This window comes from Notolabrus celidotus, chromosome 22, assembly GCF_009762535.1.
Source record: "Notolabrus celidotus isolate fNotCel1 chromosome 22, fNotCel1.pri, whole genome shotgun sequence".
NCBI classification, from domain to species: Eukaryota; Metazoa; Chordata; class Actinopteri; order Labriformes; family Labridae; genus Notolabrus; species Notolabrus celidotus.
This window is the reverse complement of record NC_048293.1, coordinates 5,085,675-5,103,890: the sequence shown is the minus strand read 5'-3', so window position 1 is coordinate 5,103,890 and position 18,216 is coordinate 5,085,675. Positions and strand designations below refer to the sequence as shown.

General features: G+C 41.2%; 1 protein-coding gene across 5 annotated transcripts in view; it reads right to left on the bottom strand.

Annotated features, from left to right (window-relative positions):
• Positions 1-18,216, bottom strand: part of tnika (TRAF2 and NCK interacting kinase a) — an 89,561-nt gene that overhangs the window by 25,110 nt on the left and 46,235 nt on the right. For 4 of the 5 annotated variants that reach the window (XM_034674762.1, XM_034674758.1, XM_034674760.1 and 1 more), the window contains exons 3-14: positions 16,929-16,985; positions 15,753-15,878; positions 14,160-14,270; positions 9,379-9,469; positions 8,779-8,909; positions 8,642-8,696; positions 8,248-8,326; positions 7,920-8,095; positions 5,175-5,241; positions 4,883-5,081; positions 3,448-3,564; positions 225-413 (exon numbers count right to left, since the gene is read on the bottom strand). In XM_034674762.1, the coding sequence (XP_034530653.1) occupies positions 225-413; positions 3,448-3,564; positions 4,883-5,081; positions 5,175-5,241; positions 7,920-8,095; positions 8,248-8,326; positions 8,642-8,696; positions 8,779-8,909; positions 9,379-9,469; positions 14,160-14,270; positions 15,753-15,878; positions 16,929-16,985 (1,398 nt within the window). The remainder of the gene's footprint in view (positions 1-224; positions 414-3,447; positions 3,565-4,882; positions 5,082-5,174; positions 5,242-7,919; positions 8,096-8,247; positions 8,327-8,641; positions 8,697-8,778; positions 8,910-9,378; positions 9,470-14,159; positions 14,271-15,752; positions 15,879-16,928; positions 16,986-18,216) is intronic. The other variant, XM_034674759.1, reaches the window with a different exon arrangement.

The window sequence follows — 18,216 nt, the reverse complement described above, 5'->3', positions numbered from 1 at the left end:
TTCCATCACTCTAACCCTCTTCACAGGAACGCTGTTTTTAGTGGGACCTGTTGAACAAGATGTGAACAATACAAGAAGGCCACTTGGTGTGTTTAATGTAACAGGAGTCAGGTCCAAATCAATACAGGGATCATCTTGGAAACATACATATACTTGGCGATCTACTCTCAATGTATTCACTCACTGCATGCTTGTATTTGTAAACCACACATGTTGTTACTTACCTCTTTAGCCCAGGCAGGCTTGTCATTAGGATTGATGATATCCTTGTAATGGTAAAGCTGTTTCTTCTCAGCTTGACTTCCCTCCCGCTGCTGCTGCTGTAGAGACACCAGGTAGGCTCTCTCCTGCTGGAGCTGCCTCTGTAGCCGCTCCGCCTGCCGCTGCTCTTCTACCTGTTTGCGCTTATACTCCTGGGGGCGAAAAGACAAGGACAGGGTATTGAAGAGAGGGCAACGGTTAGAGACAGGACAGTTTCGTTTGACTGATTTGTGATATGCTGTCACAGAACTGATGGACACAATATTGACAACTGGAATGCTGTATATGAACACACATTGTTGATACTGGGAGGGTAGGAGGTGAAAAAAATGGAGGACAGGGAGGCCATTTTTCAGACCACTTAAAATGGATCTCAAAAGCTTCTCCAGCACTTTCTCTTTCCCCCCTTGAACAAATTTCCCTTCAGATAGGATGCAGGACTCAGCTGATAAAATGTAAAAGACATCTTTTCACAAATAATACACAGAGCTGTCGCCCTAGACGAGACTGGGGCAACGAGAGAAGCCCTCTGCAGAGAATAACAACGTCCTATTTCTCTTGGATGTCCTCACTTTGTGGGGGCCAGCATGATCAAGGCTGACAAAACCGTTTTCCACACCCTCTGGGGAGCCTTTTGAGATCCAGCCGACTTAATGCTACTGTACATGCAATCAGTGATGTGAATAAATTCCACACAAACATTAGAGATAAGGCAATTCACTGTTTCCACTTCATGTTTTACGCCAATCCGTAGCTTACAGGTTTACAGAGTCAGACTGTGGAATTCTGCACAGTCAGTGCCTTTGTGCAACATGGGTGCCACTTGGGCGCATGCAGTGGGGATGGGGGACCACACAGCACAGATGGGGAGCAGTAGTAGCTCTATGGTTACCAGCAGTAATGCCTGTTCCTGTAGTAGCTGCTGCTGGAGGATCTCTAACTGCCTCTGTTCTTCTTCCAGCTGTCTACGGATATACTCCTGAGCAGCATGTCGGCACAAGAAGATAGAAATAGGCTAAGATCAAAATCAGGAAATCTGAACATCCAAACAGCGACAGAGAGATAAAAGACAGAGGTAGAAAGAGAAATACAGAAGTTAATCTCCTGAGTTGGCTGTACAGAGGATAGATGGGAATCAGAAGACAAAGAAGGCCACGTTCTTCAACATTTGTAATGTGTTACCAAGGAAAAATGACGTAAACAGAGAAAAGATAGCTTCAAACATATCTATCTGGAACAGTTGAATAGTGTAGGAGGAGAGAGACAGAGATAAAGACAGACCAGGAAAGACAGTAAACAGAGTAAGTTCAAAATGAGGACAAGGGAAAGAACTGTTCAAAGCCACAGAGATGTACTGGTATAAGGAGAGATACAACCAAGAACAAGTTATAGCATGCTTGAACAGAATTAGTTTTCCTGTGTAGGAGTATACATTTGTGAAAGCTGGAAAGGCATTTAACTCTTATTGTACCACCAATTTAAACTAATATACTGTGGCAGACTTGTTAGTGTATAATAACTCTTTATTGGTTCGGAGCATTTCATCAGTTCCTTCTACGCTGACTGAGAGAGCTGAGATCTGCTGCATGTGTAGCAGTGCCAGCAGCGCCTCCATGTACCAGGATACATTGAGCCTGAGCAGCCACTGCCCCAGCCAAGCTAAGGGCTTACTAGCATCCCCAGCATTCATATTTTGGGATGCCATTTTTTGTTGTTTGTTTCACAGTTCCAAAGTCAGTTTTCAATAGAAGAGGAGGCAATGGCTGCAAATGTATGACATAATAGCTTTAGGATTTTTTGCGCCACCAACTATAATACATCAAATGACGTCGCTGGTGGCTGGAAGAGCCACAGATTTTGGAACGTGCCAAGAAATGCCCAGGAGGCATGGAGCACAATGTCAGTTATTGTAAGTCAAAGTCAAGCTTGGCCTACAGAACATCAGCTGCTCTTAACGCCAGCCTCTATCAGCTGTAGCTCAGCTGATTACATCTACGTATCCAATTGTCAAATAGCAAAACTGGCTTTCTATTTCAGCTGCCATAGCCTGCCTACTCTTGGTGCTCCCCCTGCAAACCGCTTTTCAACCCACCTCAGCCACAGCACCTCTTTTTCTGCTGTTTCTGATTTTAACAGTGTCATATGTATTGTCACTGATGCCTGCTCTGTTCTGTACCCCAGCTGGTCTTTGCTGCTGCTCTACATGCCTTGGCTTTTCATGTCTGTACATGAAAGAGAGGGGAGATGTGCTCTCCCCACCTCAAGCTTTGGCATTCCACGTGTCTGATTTTCCCAGTGTCATACTGTATGTATTGTCTCTGATGCCTGCTCTGTTCTGTACCCCAGCCGATCTTTGCTGCTGCTCCACCTGCCTTGGCTTTTCATGTATGTACATGGAAGAGAGGGGAGGTGTGCTCTCCCCACCTCAAGCTTTGGCATTCCACATAGGCACGTGGAAGGGCAGGGAGCTCCCAGTACAGAGCCTTACCACCAAATATAAATTATTGCATGCAAATAATTAATAATCTTGACGAGTGTGGTCCTGACTGACATATAGTTAACTACAGAAGCCCTAAGTGGACACGCATCAATCTTTCTTATGTTTTCCAATGACAAGTTCATTTCAGTTGTTTTCCCAAGATTTCGACTTCAAGTTGTTCTCTCAAGATCTCAGCTTCACATCAGATGATCGTAACTTGAAGGTTGTGATCTTGAAAAAACAACAGAAATAAACTCATCACTGGAAAACAGAGAAAATAAAATGTATGAATCCATGTCTGCTTAAGGCTACTATAGAGCAACATGAAGAAAGAGAAAATAGCAGATAATGTTTCAGCCTTTTTAATGCAAGATGGAGCCACTGGGAGGAAGAACATGACCAACAAATTGGGATGAAACTGTGAGCACAGAAAAATGATGCATCATCAGATCAAAAATGTCAGAGTTCTGCGGGTCTGAAGCTGAAATCCCAACGAGAAAAAATACACACCCCTGAGGTCATTTAAGGGAGTAAAATCAGAGTGACTCAGAAAGACAAAGAAAGATAAAAGAAACAGAAAACAACAGAAAAGTTTTAGGGCAAATTTGGGAATCCGGACTTGAGTTGTCATGATGTGACTAACTTCTGTGGCACCATAATGTCTGGCTGAGTGTGTGTTAATATGATACAACAGTAAGTGCATGAACCTGTTCTCTCTCTGCGTGCCTCCTCTCCTCCTCTCTGCGGAGCTGCTCCATTTCCTCGTAGCGCCTCCTCTGTTCCCTCTCGTGCTGCTTCCTCAGCTCTCGCTCTCGCTGCTGCTGCTGTCAGGAGAACAGAGGCACAAGACGATTCAGGATCGCTGAACAAAAAGGGTTTATCTGTTTTCACGCAAATTAAGAGACCGTGTCTCAGCAGAGATTGTCACACAAACGCTGAAACTTTGATATGTGAACACATTTGATCATGGTTTCTTTGTGTGTGATTATTCCTACTACATTTCAAAACCCCCACAGTGGGCCCTGACTTCGATTCTTCTGTTAAAATGGACAGAATTATAGCCATACATTTACACAAGACACAGGTATTACTGCAGCAGATTTTTTGTACCCTTTTCTTTTACATTTTATCTGGTTTGCTATTAAAATTACATAATTATCTAATCAAATGGCCTTAAAATCTATTTATACTAAAATATCACCCTTTTTATGAATACTATTTTGATATAAATATTGAGTTTTTTCATGATTTTAAAAGTTTGTTTTACTTATTCATACAAGCCAATTATATGTTTCTGCATCAACCTTAATTGTGCTTATCATGTGTTTTTGTGTGAAACAAATGAGCCTCACTGCACAAACACATGCATTCACACTTGCAGAATCCCACATGCGAGGCACACAGACACACACTGGGCCCTGTGCTGCAGGGTCATTGTAGTTTAGTTGAGTCATGGTGCTCAGCCGTGCGTTGGGAAGCCGACCCTGATGGGAACTCAGACAGAGCACACAGATTATGGGTTAAGGATTTCCTTCTATAAGCCTGTTCACTGGAACTAAGAGAGGGACACTAGGGGAATACTGTGGGGTTCTGTCTCTGTATCGGCCCCTCCAATATATGACAGAAAGGGTAAAACTTACGCTTTCAAATGGGCCTTTCAGAGCAAGTGAGGGGGTCCCATTGGTGTGAGATTTAAATTAAAGCAGCTGAATTAATAACGGGGGATTCTAAAATCTGAATTATCCTATGTGTTATAATCTACAAGGTCAAATTTGGTCAATCCATGTAAAATCTGTCTACTGAGGTATGTGTTTTTTCTATAAGCTGCCGGAGATTAAATATGGAGCAGTCTCTGAGGCTGAGAAGTGAGGCCAACACAAGTGTCACAAACTGCACTTCCTTGAATAGCCACTTGGGGCTGACTCCAAGAGCATATTAATCCCTGCTAAGCATAGTATTAGAAAGGCCAACTCTACTGCAACATAAAGGCAACTGAAATGGTGAACTTGAAACTCCAAAAAGGTGGTTCACAAACTTGGTGTGACATCAATGGAGTTATGTCCGTTGTTTGTCCAGTCTACAAGAAAATGCATTTTGTCAAAGGTTATAATTGATATCTCTTCTCGATCTTCTCCAGTTTACCTCCTCTAGTCGCCTCCTCTGCTCCTTCTGCTCCTCTATGCGTTTTTGTCTCTCGGCTAACAGTAAGCGCTTGTGCTCCTCGTTCTGCTGCTGCTCCAGCTGCTGCCGCCGCTGCGCTTCCGAGCGCTCCTTATTGGCCAGCTGGAGGCGCAGGAAGTCCCGCCTCAGGGTCGACTCTCCTGGGATGTTGATGATGGAGCTGGAAATGGACCAGTTAGTAAAAAAAGATGTTAGAAGTGTTTAAGAGAAGTAAAACATTGTGTTTGTGTTAAAATACAGAGGAGACGCTGACCTTGGTTCACCCATGTCTCTTTCTTCATCCTCCTCTTCACTGCCACTGTACTCGTACTCTGTCTCATCTGATGGAGAGGGAGGAGAGAGAAAAAGTTTAAATAGTTAAAGCAACAGAAATAATTACAAAAAAAAAGGCAAGAAAGGCAATAACCAAAGACCAAATCCATTCCTCTTCCCATTTTTCATTTTCACTTGAGCTCCTCCTGTTCATTTCTAAACCGCTCACGATTTTGGCATTCCCTGATCCTCACTCCTTCAAGGCACCCTCTTTTAGCCTCTTTGAATAAGAGTATAAATTGTCATTTTACTGTGTGTAGCGAGGTGGAGAACATTAGCTCCAAGCTCTTTCAACTGTCTTCTTAAAGCATAACGGTTGAAGAAGAGGCCCCTGCTCTTTCAGAGAAACATTCACACAGACCTGTCCTCTGAGTGTGACAGAGTGACATCTGGAGAAAGACACAGTGTGTCTACAATGACAAGACATTTCTATACATCATCGGGACAGCAGCCCCAGAGTGTGTTGTTTCTTGAAGCGGTTAACGTGGTTCTTACTGACGCAGTAGCCGTGCGCAAGTGTCAGTCTATCACTCAGCCTGAATTTGTGTGCGTGCGTGCGTGCGTGTCTGTGGCTGTGGTTTCAAAATGTGGTCTATCACTTATATTTCCTGACTCACTGAAGATATCATCCGAGGACAAAGGCATACATGTGAGCATTTGCATCCTTGTCAACCTTAAAGTGCATGTGTGTTTTACATTTAACTCATGCAGACTTTTCTGTGCAATGAGGGTGAAGGTAGTGTGAGTTGTTGTGTGTATGTGGGTATTTACGTGTTCAAGCACTTCAGCCACCACCTGCATGTCATGGGTGGACCAGAAGAACAATACAGTTGCAACACTTCAGAATTTCATCAAATAAAATTCTGTTTTTATAACTCTTTTTATGGAGTTATTCGTGGTAGAATCTGTCATTTCTATGAGTGACTCAAATTGCCAAAATAACAAGACAAGAGATACAACTGAAAGATCATAACTCTAACTGAGATTGTGTTTTCCTGTAGGTTTAAGGAGTGACTTTTACTGCCTTGTATTTGAAAGAAATATTGTGATTTACAGCACCATCATTATCGTTGCTATGTATGTATTTGTGCCCTCATTTTTTTATTTTCATCCTTTTATTCTAATTTAATGTTATTACTGCTAAAAAGATCTTATTTCTCCACAGTAAATTAGAAGCTGGCTAGCTAGCTTGTAATTCATTTATCTATCTATCTATCTATCTATCTATCTATCTATCTATCTATCTATCTATCTATCTATCTATCTATCTATCTATCTATCTATCTATCTATCTATCTATCTATCTGGCTATATTGCATCTATGTACCCATTTATCTAGCCTCAACAAGCTATCTTGCTAACAGTCTAGTCATCTATCTAGCTATCTTATAAACCACTTATCTAGCTATTTTGCTATCTATTTAGCCATTTATCAAGCCATGTATCTAGCTATCTTGCTAACTATCTTGCAACTTGTCTTGCTATCTTCCCAGCCATTTTTCAAGCGTATCTGCTATCTATCCAGTCATTAATTTAGCTGTCTCGCGATTGATATGGCCATTATCTTGCTACATAGCTTTCTATACAGCCAGTTATCTAGCTATTTTGCCAATAGATGAGCTGACAGACACCTGAATTACTTGTTTTATGTGATTTTTTATAATTTTTTCTGCCAGACACATGAATTTCCCTTGGGGGATTAATAAAGTACATTGGGCATCATTCACTAACAGTGCATATGCACAAATACGTGCTTAAACCGTGCGTACAAACGTTTGAAGCACAAATCTGGGATTCATCAATATATTCTTACTTGAATTTGTTCTTACACTGCAAACAAAAATAGAACTTCCAATGCTTACGCACAAAAGATGAAAACCAACTTTCTCTGAAAATGTAAACACATACTCTTTTAACTAAATGCATGACATATTTAAACTACTTTCAGTAAAAGAAAAAAGCCAGATGACTGTCATTTGGCCATCTGGCAAAAAGAAAGGCAGAAAACTCATCACATTTTCTATTCTCAAGGGTTTTTCTTTCACGGTTAGCTACTATTTTTGTCGATTTAGGCTAGTTGGTGAGCATATTTTATGTTATATTTAGCTTAAGTCTCTATCCTGTTTATGCTAAAATGTTGTTGTTTATACGTGAGATATGGCCTGGCTTATGACTTAATTTGTGAGTCCCAAAACTCTAATATAAGCAAGGTGGTGAGAACAAAATTGGCTGGTACGCACCTGTCATGAATCCGACGGTGATTTTGCGTAAGCACTTAATTTATGCGCACAGTAAGAACATTTCTACGCACTTATTAGTGAATGAGGCCCATTCTATTTTATTCCATTCTACCTATCCAGCCATTAAATTGTATTTATCTATCTAGTTTGCTATCTGTCTAGCCATTTATGTCGCTACTTTGCTAACTGTCTAGCCATCTTGCTACCTTTCTTTCTATCCAGCCATTTAGCATTTATCTTGCTATCTTGTTCTCTATCCAGCCATGTATTTTGTTATCTAGCTACCTATCCCTCTACTGAACTCTTCTGTAACTGTCTTCCTTCTGCATGCTTCTTTCTCCAAGCTGAACTCATTCAATGCTTTGTCCACCATGTGTGTCAATCTAAATAAATGTACTTATGGGTTTGACTCAATATGTGCACATGTAGAACATGCTTGTCCTCACCTCTCTCTCCCCTCTTCTTCTTGGTGCGATCGATGTGGTCCTTCAGCTGGATGCGGACCTGCCTTTCATTGGGCAGGTCCCTGATGAATGGGTGTTTGAGGAGCTGGTCTGTGCTGGGTCTCTTGTCGTGGCTCTTCACCAGACAGTTCTCTATGAATGACTGGAACTTCTTTGACCTAAAATCACACACACACACATTCATTCACCAAAAACACATTTACAATCTGCTGTAATTAAGAGTATATCTAGACCGACTGTCCTGTTTTAAGCAAATCTGCAAATTAGGATCTGCAAAAAAACACACAGCTGCTTGATAGCACAAACTCACCATTTCTTTGACTTGAGTCTGGGGGCAGGGTTACGCGGGATGAGGAAGAGGGCTCTCATTGGATGCATGTCGCACAGAGCTAAAGAGTCAGAAATTAGGTAACAAACATGGCAGAGTTAGAGTGAATGTTCCAAACTGTGCCAAACATTATCATGAAATGAAGTCAAAGCTAGCTGGAATTAGCCCTTACATGATCAATAATGTTGTCAATACTAATAACCATCAATTAGCTTATTCGACTTAATCTACTTAGGTCTTGCATTCTTGTACAAGACAGTTATCCCACTCAGAGATTGGTATACTACTGCACCATTTCCTTATTTAGCATCTTTAATTTTCAAATGTCACATTTCAAGCCAGGATATGTGTGAATTAGTGCTGCAGAGGTACATACGTGGTGCTCCTTCTGCCATCTCTATTGCCGTGATTCCCAGTGACCATAAATCACTCTGTAATGATAAAAACACAGTGTATCAATACTCAAGAAACACAACAGGCACACTTAATTTGAACTGGAGGTTGCAGAAGCACCTTGAAGTCGTATGTGGCTTCCGGGTTCTCATCACAGGCAATAACCTCCGGCGCCATCCAATATGGCGTCCCAATAAACGTGTTCCTCCTGCTTACTGTTTTGTCCAACTGGGCTGAAACACCAAAGTCCACTGCAGAGAGAATACACACACACACACACACACATAAGCAAAAATAATTCAGGATTTTATCTGCAGTAGACTTGAATCTTATGTTTCACTGCATGCTTTGTAGGCTTCACTGGACTTCATAATGGACTCTAAATGGGAAAAAATACCCAACCTGCAGTATCGTGCGTGATTAACAAACAAACACACACATACACACACACACACTCTTTAATCCCCTCCTCACTGGGCTTTAGCAGGAGAGCGAACGCAAGAGAGGGAGATTTCCTTCTTCAGCACTCTGCGGTGTGAGCAGCAGCAGAGCCACAGAGAGATGAGTCGGCTGGTATTCAGCATAAAAGAAGAAAAAAAAAGCCTCTCACACACTTAAACACAAACACACCTCTGTTGAGCCATCTGAAACTTTAGACCTCTTCCTGCCCGCCCAATCTTACTGCTGTTTTGTCAAGCTGGGGTTAGATGTCAGACTGACCTAGTTTGACCTCTGCGTTCTCCGTCAGCAGGACGTTCTGTCCCTTGATGTCTCTGTGGATGACTTTGTGCTGGTGGAGATGAGTCAGACCCTGCAGACAGAGACAGAAGCATACGGTGAAGGAACGCAACTGCAGTGATGATCGTAGTCATGATTACTATTATCATCATCGCTATCAGAAAGAGAGCTGAGGTCCCCTGGGTGAGGTAGGAAGCCCCACGGTTGCTACAACTAAACTGACCTTGACCACTGACCTCCCTCTGCAGGAGCTGTGGACAAAAACTAAAATGTATAAGTTGGCTACTTTTGGTGCCAGAGTGAGGGAGAAATGTCAGATTAATCTCTCAAGTTGTGCTTGTTATCTTGTGTGTCGACTTTGTTTTTTCTGGCCTCTTTTTCCAAATAATATTGTTTTATAATCCTGCTTTGGGCAGGGCTTATTATTTATGCATGACAAAACAATCAAATCAAATCAGATCAGATCAAATCCATCATAAGACTTGGAAGTTATTTTAGTTGGCAAAGCAGTCAATGTAGCAGAAGTCATGTCATTTTTGGATCAAAACAAACCAGCTGGAGTCCACTTTTCTTTTTTTATTTCTGGCAAAAAAAAGCCTGCCCCTTAATGTTTTATTATGTTGTGAAAGATATATTTCATCAATAAATCAATCAGTCTTTATTTATATGGCGCCAAATCACAACAAATGTTATCACAAGACGCTTTACAAACATAGCAGGTCGAGGCTGTACTTATGTTATATTATTAACAAAGGCCCAACATAAAGACGGGATAAGATCCAGTCCCCTCTTACAGACAGGACTCTGTCTTATCTCATCTTAATCCACCATGAGCAGAGCACTTTGCAGCATTTAGCAAGTTACAGCGACAAGGACAAACTTCCTTTAACAGGCAGAAACCTTGAGCAGAACCAGGCTCATGTTAAACAGCTGTCTGCCTCGACCATGATGGAGTTGGAAAGATGGATAGAGGGAGATTAACTGCTCAATACACAAAAACAAATAATGGTTGGAATTATGATGTTAGTGATATCACAAGTCTCCAATCAATAACAAATAATTTGGCAATGTATGTATGAAATGCTCCTTCTTGCTTACATAATTTCATTCACATACATGTGAGACTTTTGGTGCATTAAATTCAAGAAAAACCTCTGTGATGTACCAAGTACTTTTCTTTTAAAACTTATATTAGTCTTTTTATAGTCAGCCATTCTCCAAAGCAAATGATAGATTAAGTAAAGCACAGAGAACTGTGAGACAGCTCAGATGATAAAAATGTTAAAAAGAATAGACAGGAGAGGGATAAAATAGACAAAAGAAAAGACCTGAGACAAAAGGAGAGGAAGAGATAAAAATCTAGAGGGACAGGAGCTCATAGAAAGAAACCAAGGACGACTAAATCAGTGCCGCACGCAATAAGACGGGAGAGGGGTAAAATAAAAGTGGATGAAAGAAAGCTTTGTTCCCTCTGTTCAGAGCAGCACTGCGTCTAACGGACAAGATGCAGTGATATTGTTGCTCACTGTTTGAGGCTTTAACCCTCAGCACAGAAAAACATACATAACAACAGATAGTGGAGATAAGACATGGGAGAATGAGTTCCCAAGAAGGTTGAGTTCATGGCTTAAAATTTCTTTGGAAACAAACACCTGGTGATAGTTATCAAAAAACAGGTATGTGACATCACTGAAATACTGATGAACTCTGAGAGAAGTTGTGAAATCAAGACAGTAAAGGTGAGTTAAAGCTCCTGTGAGGGGGTTTTGACTGTTTAAGGAACTGATTGAGAGTAACAGTGATGCCTTTCTATGACCTAAAAAAGCAAACAAGACTATCAAGGTAAAGAATGACTATTTCTATATATTGATTTTTAATGCCTGTGACGTCTGCGAGGTGGGGGTAGGTGTTAGCATGCAGAATGGCCATATCTAAATTTTTCTAGAGCTAATATTCACAGTGAGTGATACATTTTGCAGTTAGAAGACAGCATGGTTAGATTTTTTTACTTGTAAGCGTAAGGGACAAAATCAAGATCTCCACAAGGGGGCGCCAGAATCGACACAAACAGAAAGTTCCTTACTGGAGCTTTAAAGGTGACATATCATGCAAAATGGACTTTTTAATGGTTCTCTACCTGAAATATGTGTCCCTGGCATGTCTACAAACCCCCCGAGAATGAAAAAAATCCATTCTGCCCCTGTTCTAATTTCTACACCTTTCTGTAAATGTGTGTGAAACGAGCCGTTTCAGACTTCTGTGTTTTTGTTACGTAACAACAATATCCGGTCTGTCACGGAGTCAGAGCTCGGAGCTTGTTCAGCCCATAGACTGTATAAAATAATACTGAATCCCCCCTCTGTTTTTCATTCCCTGCACAAATGTGTGCTAACAAGGAGCTTAGGAGGGAGGCATGCTAGTTGTAGGCTGTCTTAATAAACACAGAGGTCAGTTTTACTCCCCACGTCTGCAGATTTGAAGATCTAGTGGATGATTTTTATTTTTCATGGATAAGTGCTAGCGCTAGTTAGCATAGCTACATAGCTACATGTCGTAGCTGTAGCTGTGTACCAAGACACACGTCTACATACTGACAAATAAAACAACAAGAAACACTAAATCTGTGACCAATCCTTCAGAAAAGGTCCTGCTGCCTTTCTGGCAGAGGTCGGTTTTACTCCCCACGTCTGCAGATTTGAAGATCTAGTGGATGATTTTTATTTATCATGGATAAGTGCTAGCGCTAGTTAGCATAGCCACATAGCTACATGTTCGTAGCTGTGTACCAAGACACACGTCTACATACTGATAAATAAAACAACAAGAAACACTAAATCTGTGACCAATCCTTCAGAAAGGTCCTGCTGCAGGCGCCTCTCCGTGAGGATCAGATTCTGGATCAGATTCAGAGGGTTGAAGTAACGCTATCTGTGAGCAGCCGTGTATATTCAGCCAACATGTAAACATTAGATCAACGTGCTGGAGAGCCAAGGGCACATCCACTTCCTGAGGGGGCGTGGTCAGAGAGAAAACAGAGTGTTCTGAGGAGGACTGAAGAAGAGGGTTCTTCAGGCATGCCAAAATCTGATTTCAAAGTGTTTTTTTGAGCATAAACTTTAAAGACTTGTTTTGGGGACCTCTTAGACCAATATATATTGATGAAAAAAGCGTGATATGTCACCTTTAAAGGAAGGCTGATCAAATGACCAGAATTCAATAATATTTCAAAGAGCACAACTTTTTGTCACTTCAAAAAAGGGGGAAGATTTTGTAATGAAAAAAACTTATTTTTATGGTGTAAGAATTTTGAAGTTTAAAATTGTTTTTCCAGGGATATATATGATATTACAAAAAAAACTTAAAATGCATTTTAAGAGTTCATTTGCAAAAACAGATAACTCTGTTTTCATAAAAAAAATCTTTATAATACACATTTTTAATAAAGTTACATTTTTAAGATACCTCTAATGAGTATTGTCATTTTGACTTAGTCAAAGCCACCCAACTTCAGTTGATTGATGATACCTACAGCTAGTAATTGAAAAAATGTTCTTTGAAACATTTTGACATTTTTAAAAAGCGAGTCATCTGTTTTTGAAAAGCACTTCACACCACTTCCAACTGTTATAGCAGATAGCTGAGGCGTTCATTCATTTTCAATTAAAACAGGGTTATTCAGAGCTCTTGTACTTCACTATGAAGCTGTTAGCTCACACTGCACACTGATTTAAACACTGAACAAAATTACAAATAGATTAACTCATTATTTCATAGTTGACAGAAACTCAATTTTCCATTGCTCTGAGAGTGAACTTTTTCCTGAGCGGAGAGTTACTGCATTTGTTAACCCCGGGGCTGAGGCTTTCTCATTTAATCCTTGTTTGTTGTCGATGCTGTAATCAAGAGAATCACGCTGGATCGTAAAATAATGTGGATTTGTTGTGTTTTGTTGTAATATATGCTTTGTTGGTTGGTTGGGTTGAACCATATTAAACCAGTGTACGGACAGGGAAGTCATTTAGAGGAAATCGAATAAAATAATAGAGATGGGCGGTTATTAGGGAACAAAACGTAGTGGAAGTTAAATTTTGATACAGCTCTGTTTGTAAGGCTTGATTATCTGATTCTCTAAAAGACTCGTGGCACTTCTTTTAACTTTTTTTGAAGGACCTAACTTTAACCAAGAATTGTCAAATGAACTTAAATGAATGAACAAAAAGTAAAGTTGCATTAGGAATAACAAATTATGAGTCAGATGTTTCGTACAAGTCCAAAGAGGTTAATTTGGTCTGACTAACAGTTATTGTAGCAAGACCAGTGTGTTTTCCTAATGTATGTATGTGTGGCTTTAAGGAGTACTTATGCAGTGCATTATCAATGTTCTTTGGATGCGTTCTCTTTACCCTCTGATGTATGGGAGTGACCACCACGTCAAGGTACAAAAGAAAGCACACTGGTCTCATTATAAGAACTATTTATGATATCTCATACAGTTAGTCATGCCTAAACTGTCCAACATCACAGAACGAGTCTTTCCATACATCATGCTTAATCATCAGCATTTTGCCTTGAAAATAGGACCGTTCTTGTTAACAGCAAGTACAAATCCCAACACAGCACACAGAAAGATCTTTGGTAAGGTTTTTCTTCTGACTGTGTTTCTCCAACGTTCACAAACCATGACGTTTACTCGAACATGACGGGTGAAAATTGTAGAAATGACTCCACAGTCAAAGATCTCACTCGGCTGAGTGATCACTCACCCTGAGAATCTCTCTGCAGATGTAAGCGGTCCACTCTTCTTTCAGAGAGTTGCCCTTGGTGTTCTTGATCAGGTCTGTGACTGAGCCGGCTCCACAGAACTCCATCACCAGCTACAAACACACAAGGATCATGAGAGAGACATCAGCATGGGGAGGAAAACTTGTTTATGTGTTACAAACTGTGTGTGAAAAGATGGAAGACATGACATGACGTCCAGCATTCCTCAACTTAAGATAACAACATTTATGCAGTAGTGTAATTAATACATATGGCTCTCTTACTGATCTTCCTGTGTGTAAGATGCTTGATTCTTATTGGTCAAAACCCCTTGACAACAGTTATTAACTTTCCCTGACATGAGCAAAGCCAGAGGCAAACTGATCACACGTCATGTCAAATCACATCAAAGAGGGTGAAATCCTAGTTTCGGCAGCGGAGCAGGTGAGTGCAACTTTAAGTTAAGTTACAGCTTGCTGCATAGAAATTTAAATCCTGCTTCACGTCGGGGTCTTGTCTCACCCTGACAAGATTCTATTTCCCATAACTACCTTCTAACTATACATTATCCCTTACTTAGGGATACCAGACACATACAGTTATGTTGCAGACTGTTTATCTGTCCACTCTCCACAAACACACAGACGCTCAAAACTTCATCATAAACCGACCCGACGGGGTCACAGGATCACACGAATGCATCAAATCTGCCTCTTGACCCAAACACAAAGTTTCCATTCTGTCCATCTCCCTCCTCTCTCCATCCTGAGCTGCCTCACTCCTTCATCTCCCCTCTCCTCTCTGACCCTCATTTCATCCATCCCTGGCATTACATCCGCAGAGATATGTGGGCAAAAGTTCAGCTGGTCAGTTTCTGGCTCTGCTTCAAGCTCCTCTCATCATCGCTCTGGATTACAGAACGAGAGAGGAAGCTGGCAAGTAATACCCGAAAACCCTCTCTGATCCTGGCTGTGCACATGTTCTCAGACACGCAAAGACAAAAGAACACTCACGGACAGAAGGGGACACACGTCAGAGCATGCACATATACATAAAAAAACACATAAAATAAGCACTACTGGGAAAAGGGAAATTATGCATGCAGTAGATCCGTCTTCTTTGTGTGCATGCATACGTTTGTATGAGTCCTCCTGTTGTTGTGTGATGAATGCAACCAGATCAGAGAGCAGAGAGCTCCCTTAGATCACGTTAGCCCATGATTTATTGCAGCAGCCAGCCAGCCACACGCTCATTCTTGTACTTTATATCTTTCACACACTCTCGTTGAGTATATATTTCAATGCACACAAACCTCAATGTAACCACACACTCGCTTCTTTCACACAAGTATAACAGTGAAAAATGGAACGCCACTTTTTTCTGCAGCTATTTTCTCTTCGTGTTACACTCCATTACACACACACACACACACACACACACACACACACACACACACACACACACACACACACACACACACACACACACACACACACACACACACACACACACACACACACACACACACACACACAGAGAGGCTGCAGAAGTGCTGACAAAAGCATGCACAAACACACTGAGCAATTATGCCGTACCCAGAGCTGGTCGTCTATGCCGGGAGGGTTTTTCTTGACGAACGCTCCGTAGTAGGTGGCGATGTTGCGGTGGTGGCTGTACTTTTTCAACATGTTGATTTCAGCTTTGATCTCCTCTTCCTCATCCTGGAACACAAACACACACACACAAGAAGAGAAAAAAAACAAACAAATGAGCACTACTTGTGACCTCTCTAACCCTCTTTATGGGACAGTGATTGAGCAGAAGGGATAAAGATGATGTATTTACATTCAGCATCCATTTATGTTGAGCCAAGTGGTGATACAATGCAAACAGCTGGGCTCTAAATACCCCACAATAACAGCATTATTTTTTAATTGCACTCATTTGAGAGGGGGTTACTGACACACAGCCAAAAGCCAGTGTTTGAAATGAGTTGTTATGGCAGCAGTTGGATTACTTTAAACTGTAATTTCTTATTAATTATGCACAATGTCAGAGAATTATGCCTTAATTACTTTAATTTAGCGTTCATCAGCCATGGAAATAAAAACACTTGTTTTAGTGAGCTGGTTTTGTACAGTAGCGGCTCATTTAGCGAGCAATTTTGCCCTTCATTTAATTTTCAATCATTAATTATGACAATCTTATTTGCATTGTGTTTAGGCAGATTTATTCAGTCACTCATACTTCTCTCTGTATTCACTGCTCTGACTATCGGCTGCATCCTCACATACACCTGCCTTTGTTTAATTCCTTATTCATTCATTCATACTATTCTTTGGCTCATTCATTCATACTCCTCTGATGCTTCATCTCTGCAGTGCTCCATTGTTTTGCTGGCAGCTGAGCGCTAACAGCGAGGCGTTCGGTGAGAGGATCTCTAAATATAGCTGAGATTCCCTCCTGCTTTACAGACACGCCTGAGACCACACTGCTGTCCTAGTACCTCTAGCTAATATTACCATGGCAATAGGCCTGTCCTCATTTCCTCTCTGCCACATCACACTCATACGTTCACACACACACACACACACACACACACACACACACACACACACACACACACACACACAAGCGCTGGCTCTGACTCATCGCTCATAATTAGATGACACGGTCGGCGGTGGTATAATCACTCGAGATGATTTGCTGTGCGTGGGTATGCGCACGAGTGTGAAAGGGCATGTGTGTGTATGTGTACGAGTGTGTCTTACCCCTGTGACATCCATGACCTTGATGGCTGCCAGCTGCCCGGTCTTAACATGGCGACCCTGGTGAGAGGAGGAAAGGAGAGGGACTGTCAATGACACGAGGAGATGTAAACACAACATAACTGTCAGTGTCCCTTAAAAGTTAGACGATGCAGTATGTGCAAAGTTTGATGTCTGTCACATTCAGTCATTAACGCTGCATTCAAAGACTGTGGTAAACATGACCTATCAAGAATGACAACACATTAGGCCTCCAGTGTCTGAATAGATGAGTCCAAAAGGGATTAAGATGGTATAAAAATGAGGAACTGGGCACACTTTGGTGACATCACAGCTTGCCTTGAAACAACACTACATAGATTTGATTATTTTACCATGGGACATCCCTTATTGGTCACTCCTTTACCTTGTAACTTTGAGTCTGTGAGTCCGTGAGTGTAGAGAATGGGATTGGATCTATGTCAACGCTGACTTTTTAAAAATAACTTGTACACAGAGATATGATCCAAAAGAAAACTGCAGTGTCACTCTCCTAACTGCTTAACAGCTCTTTGTAAACATGTAGCTCATGTTTTCTGATGCAGCTAAAGCCTCTAAGCTTCCCATCATGTTCATGATCAGACTTACTGGTTGTCATCTGATCTATAACTTTCAATTTGAACGGTACACACAATGAGCTAAGCTATTTTAAGCTAGCTAGCCAAGTCCTTATTGATGAATAAAGACGAAGCTCTTTTCAAACTTTTTCCACATTTAATGGTGGTTGTTAGCAAGTAAGTGGTTTTAGGTATTAGCTTAGTTACAGGTTGGGATCATAGACTTTAATAAAAAATAGACAGCGTTGCTCCGCCTCCTCCCGTTGTACGGTTCTGAAGCCAAAAAACCCCGCTCTAGGGCGCAGCCATTGTGCAGCCACAGAATTTCTGTGGTTGCCACGGTAATTTCTGTTATCGGCACAGTAACGAGCTCCGCCCTTCAGCGTAGCGTCACAAAATCCTACGAAGTTTCCCTCTACGGCAGCTGTCAATAAAAGCAAACCCCGAAGTAAAACCCCGCTTTTTAAACTCTAATAACTAACGAAAAAGAAAAAGAAACTTTTCAGAAAAAAAGAGGCCTTGAACACAAAACAGTCAAATAATAACAACATATCACCACAGCATACTGATGTGAGAAACATTCGTACCACATGCATTCATTTTTAAAGTTTGACTGCAGCCCCATTGAAATGAATGGGGGAGACAGAGTTTTTGACCTGTACTGCAGCCAGCCACCAGGGGGCAGACGCTTTGCT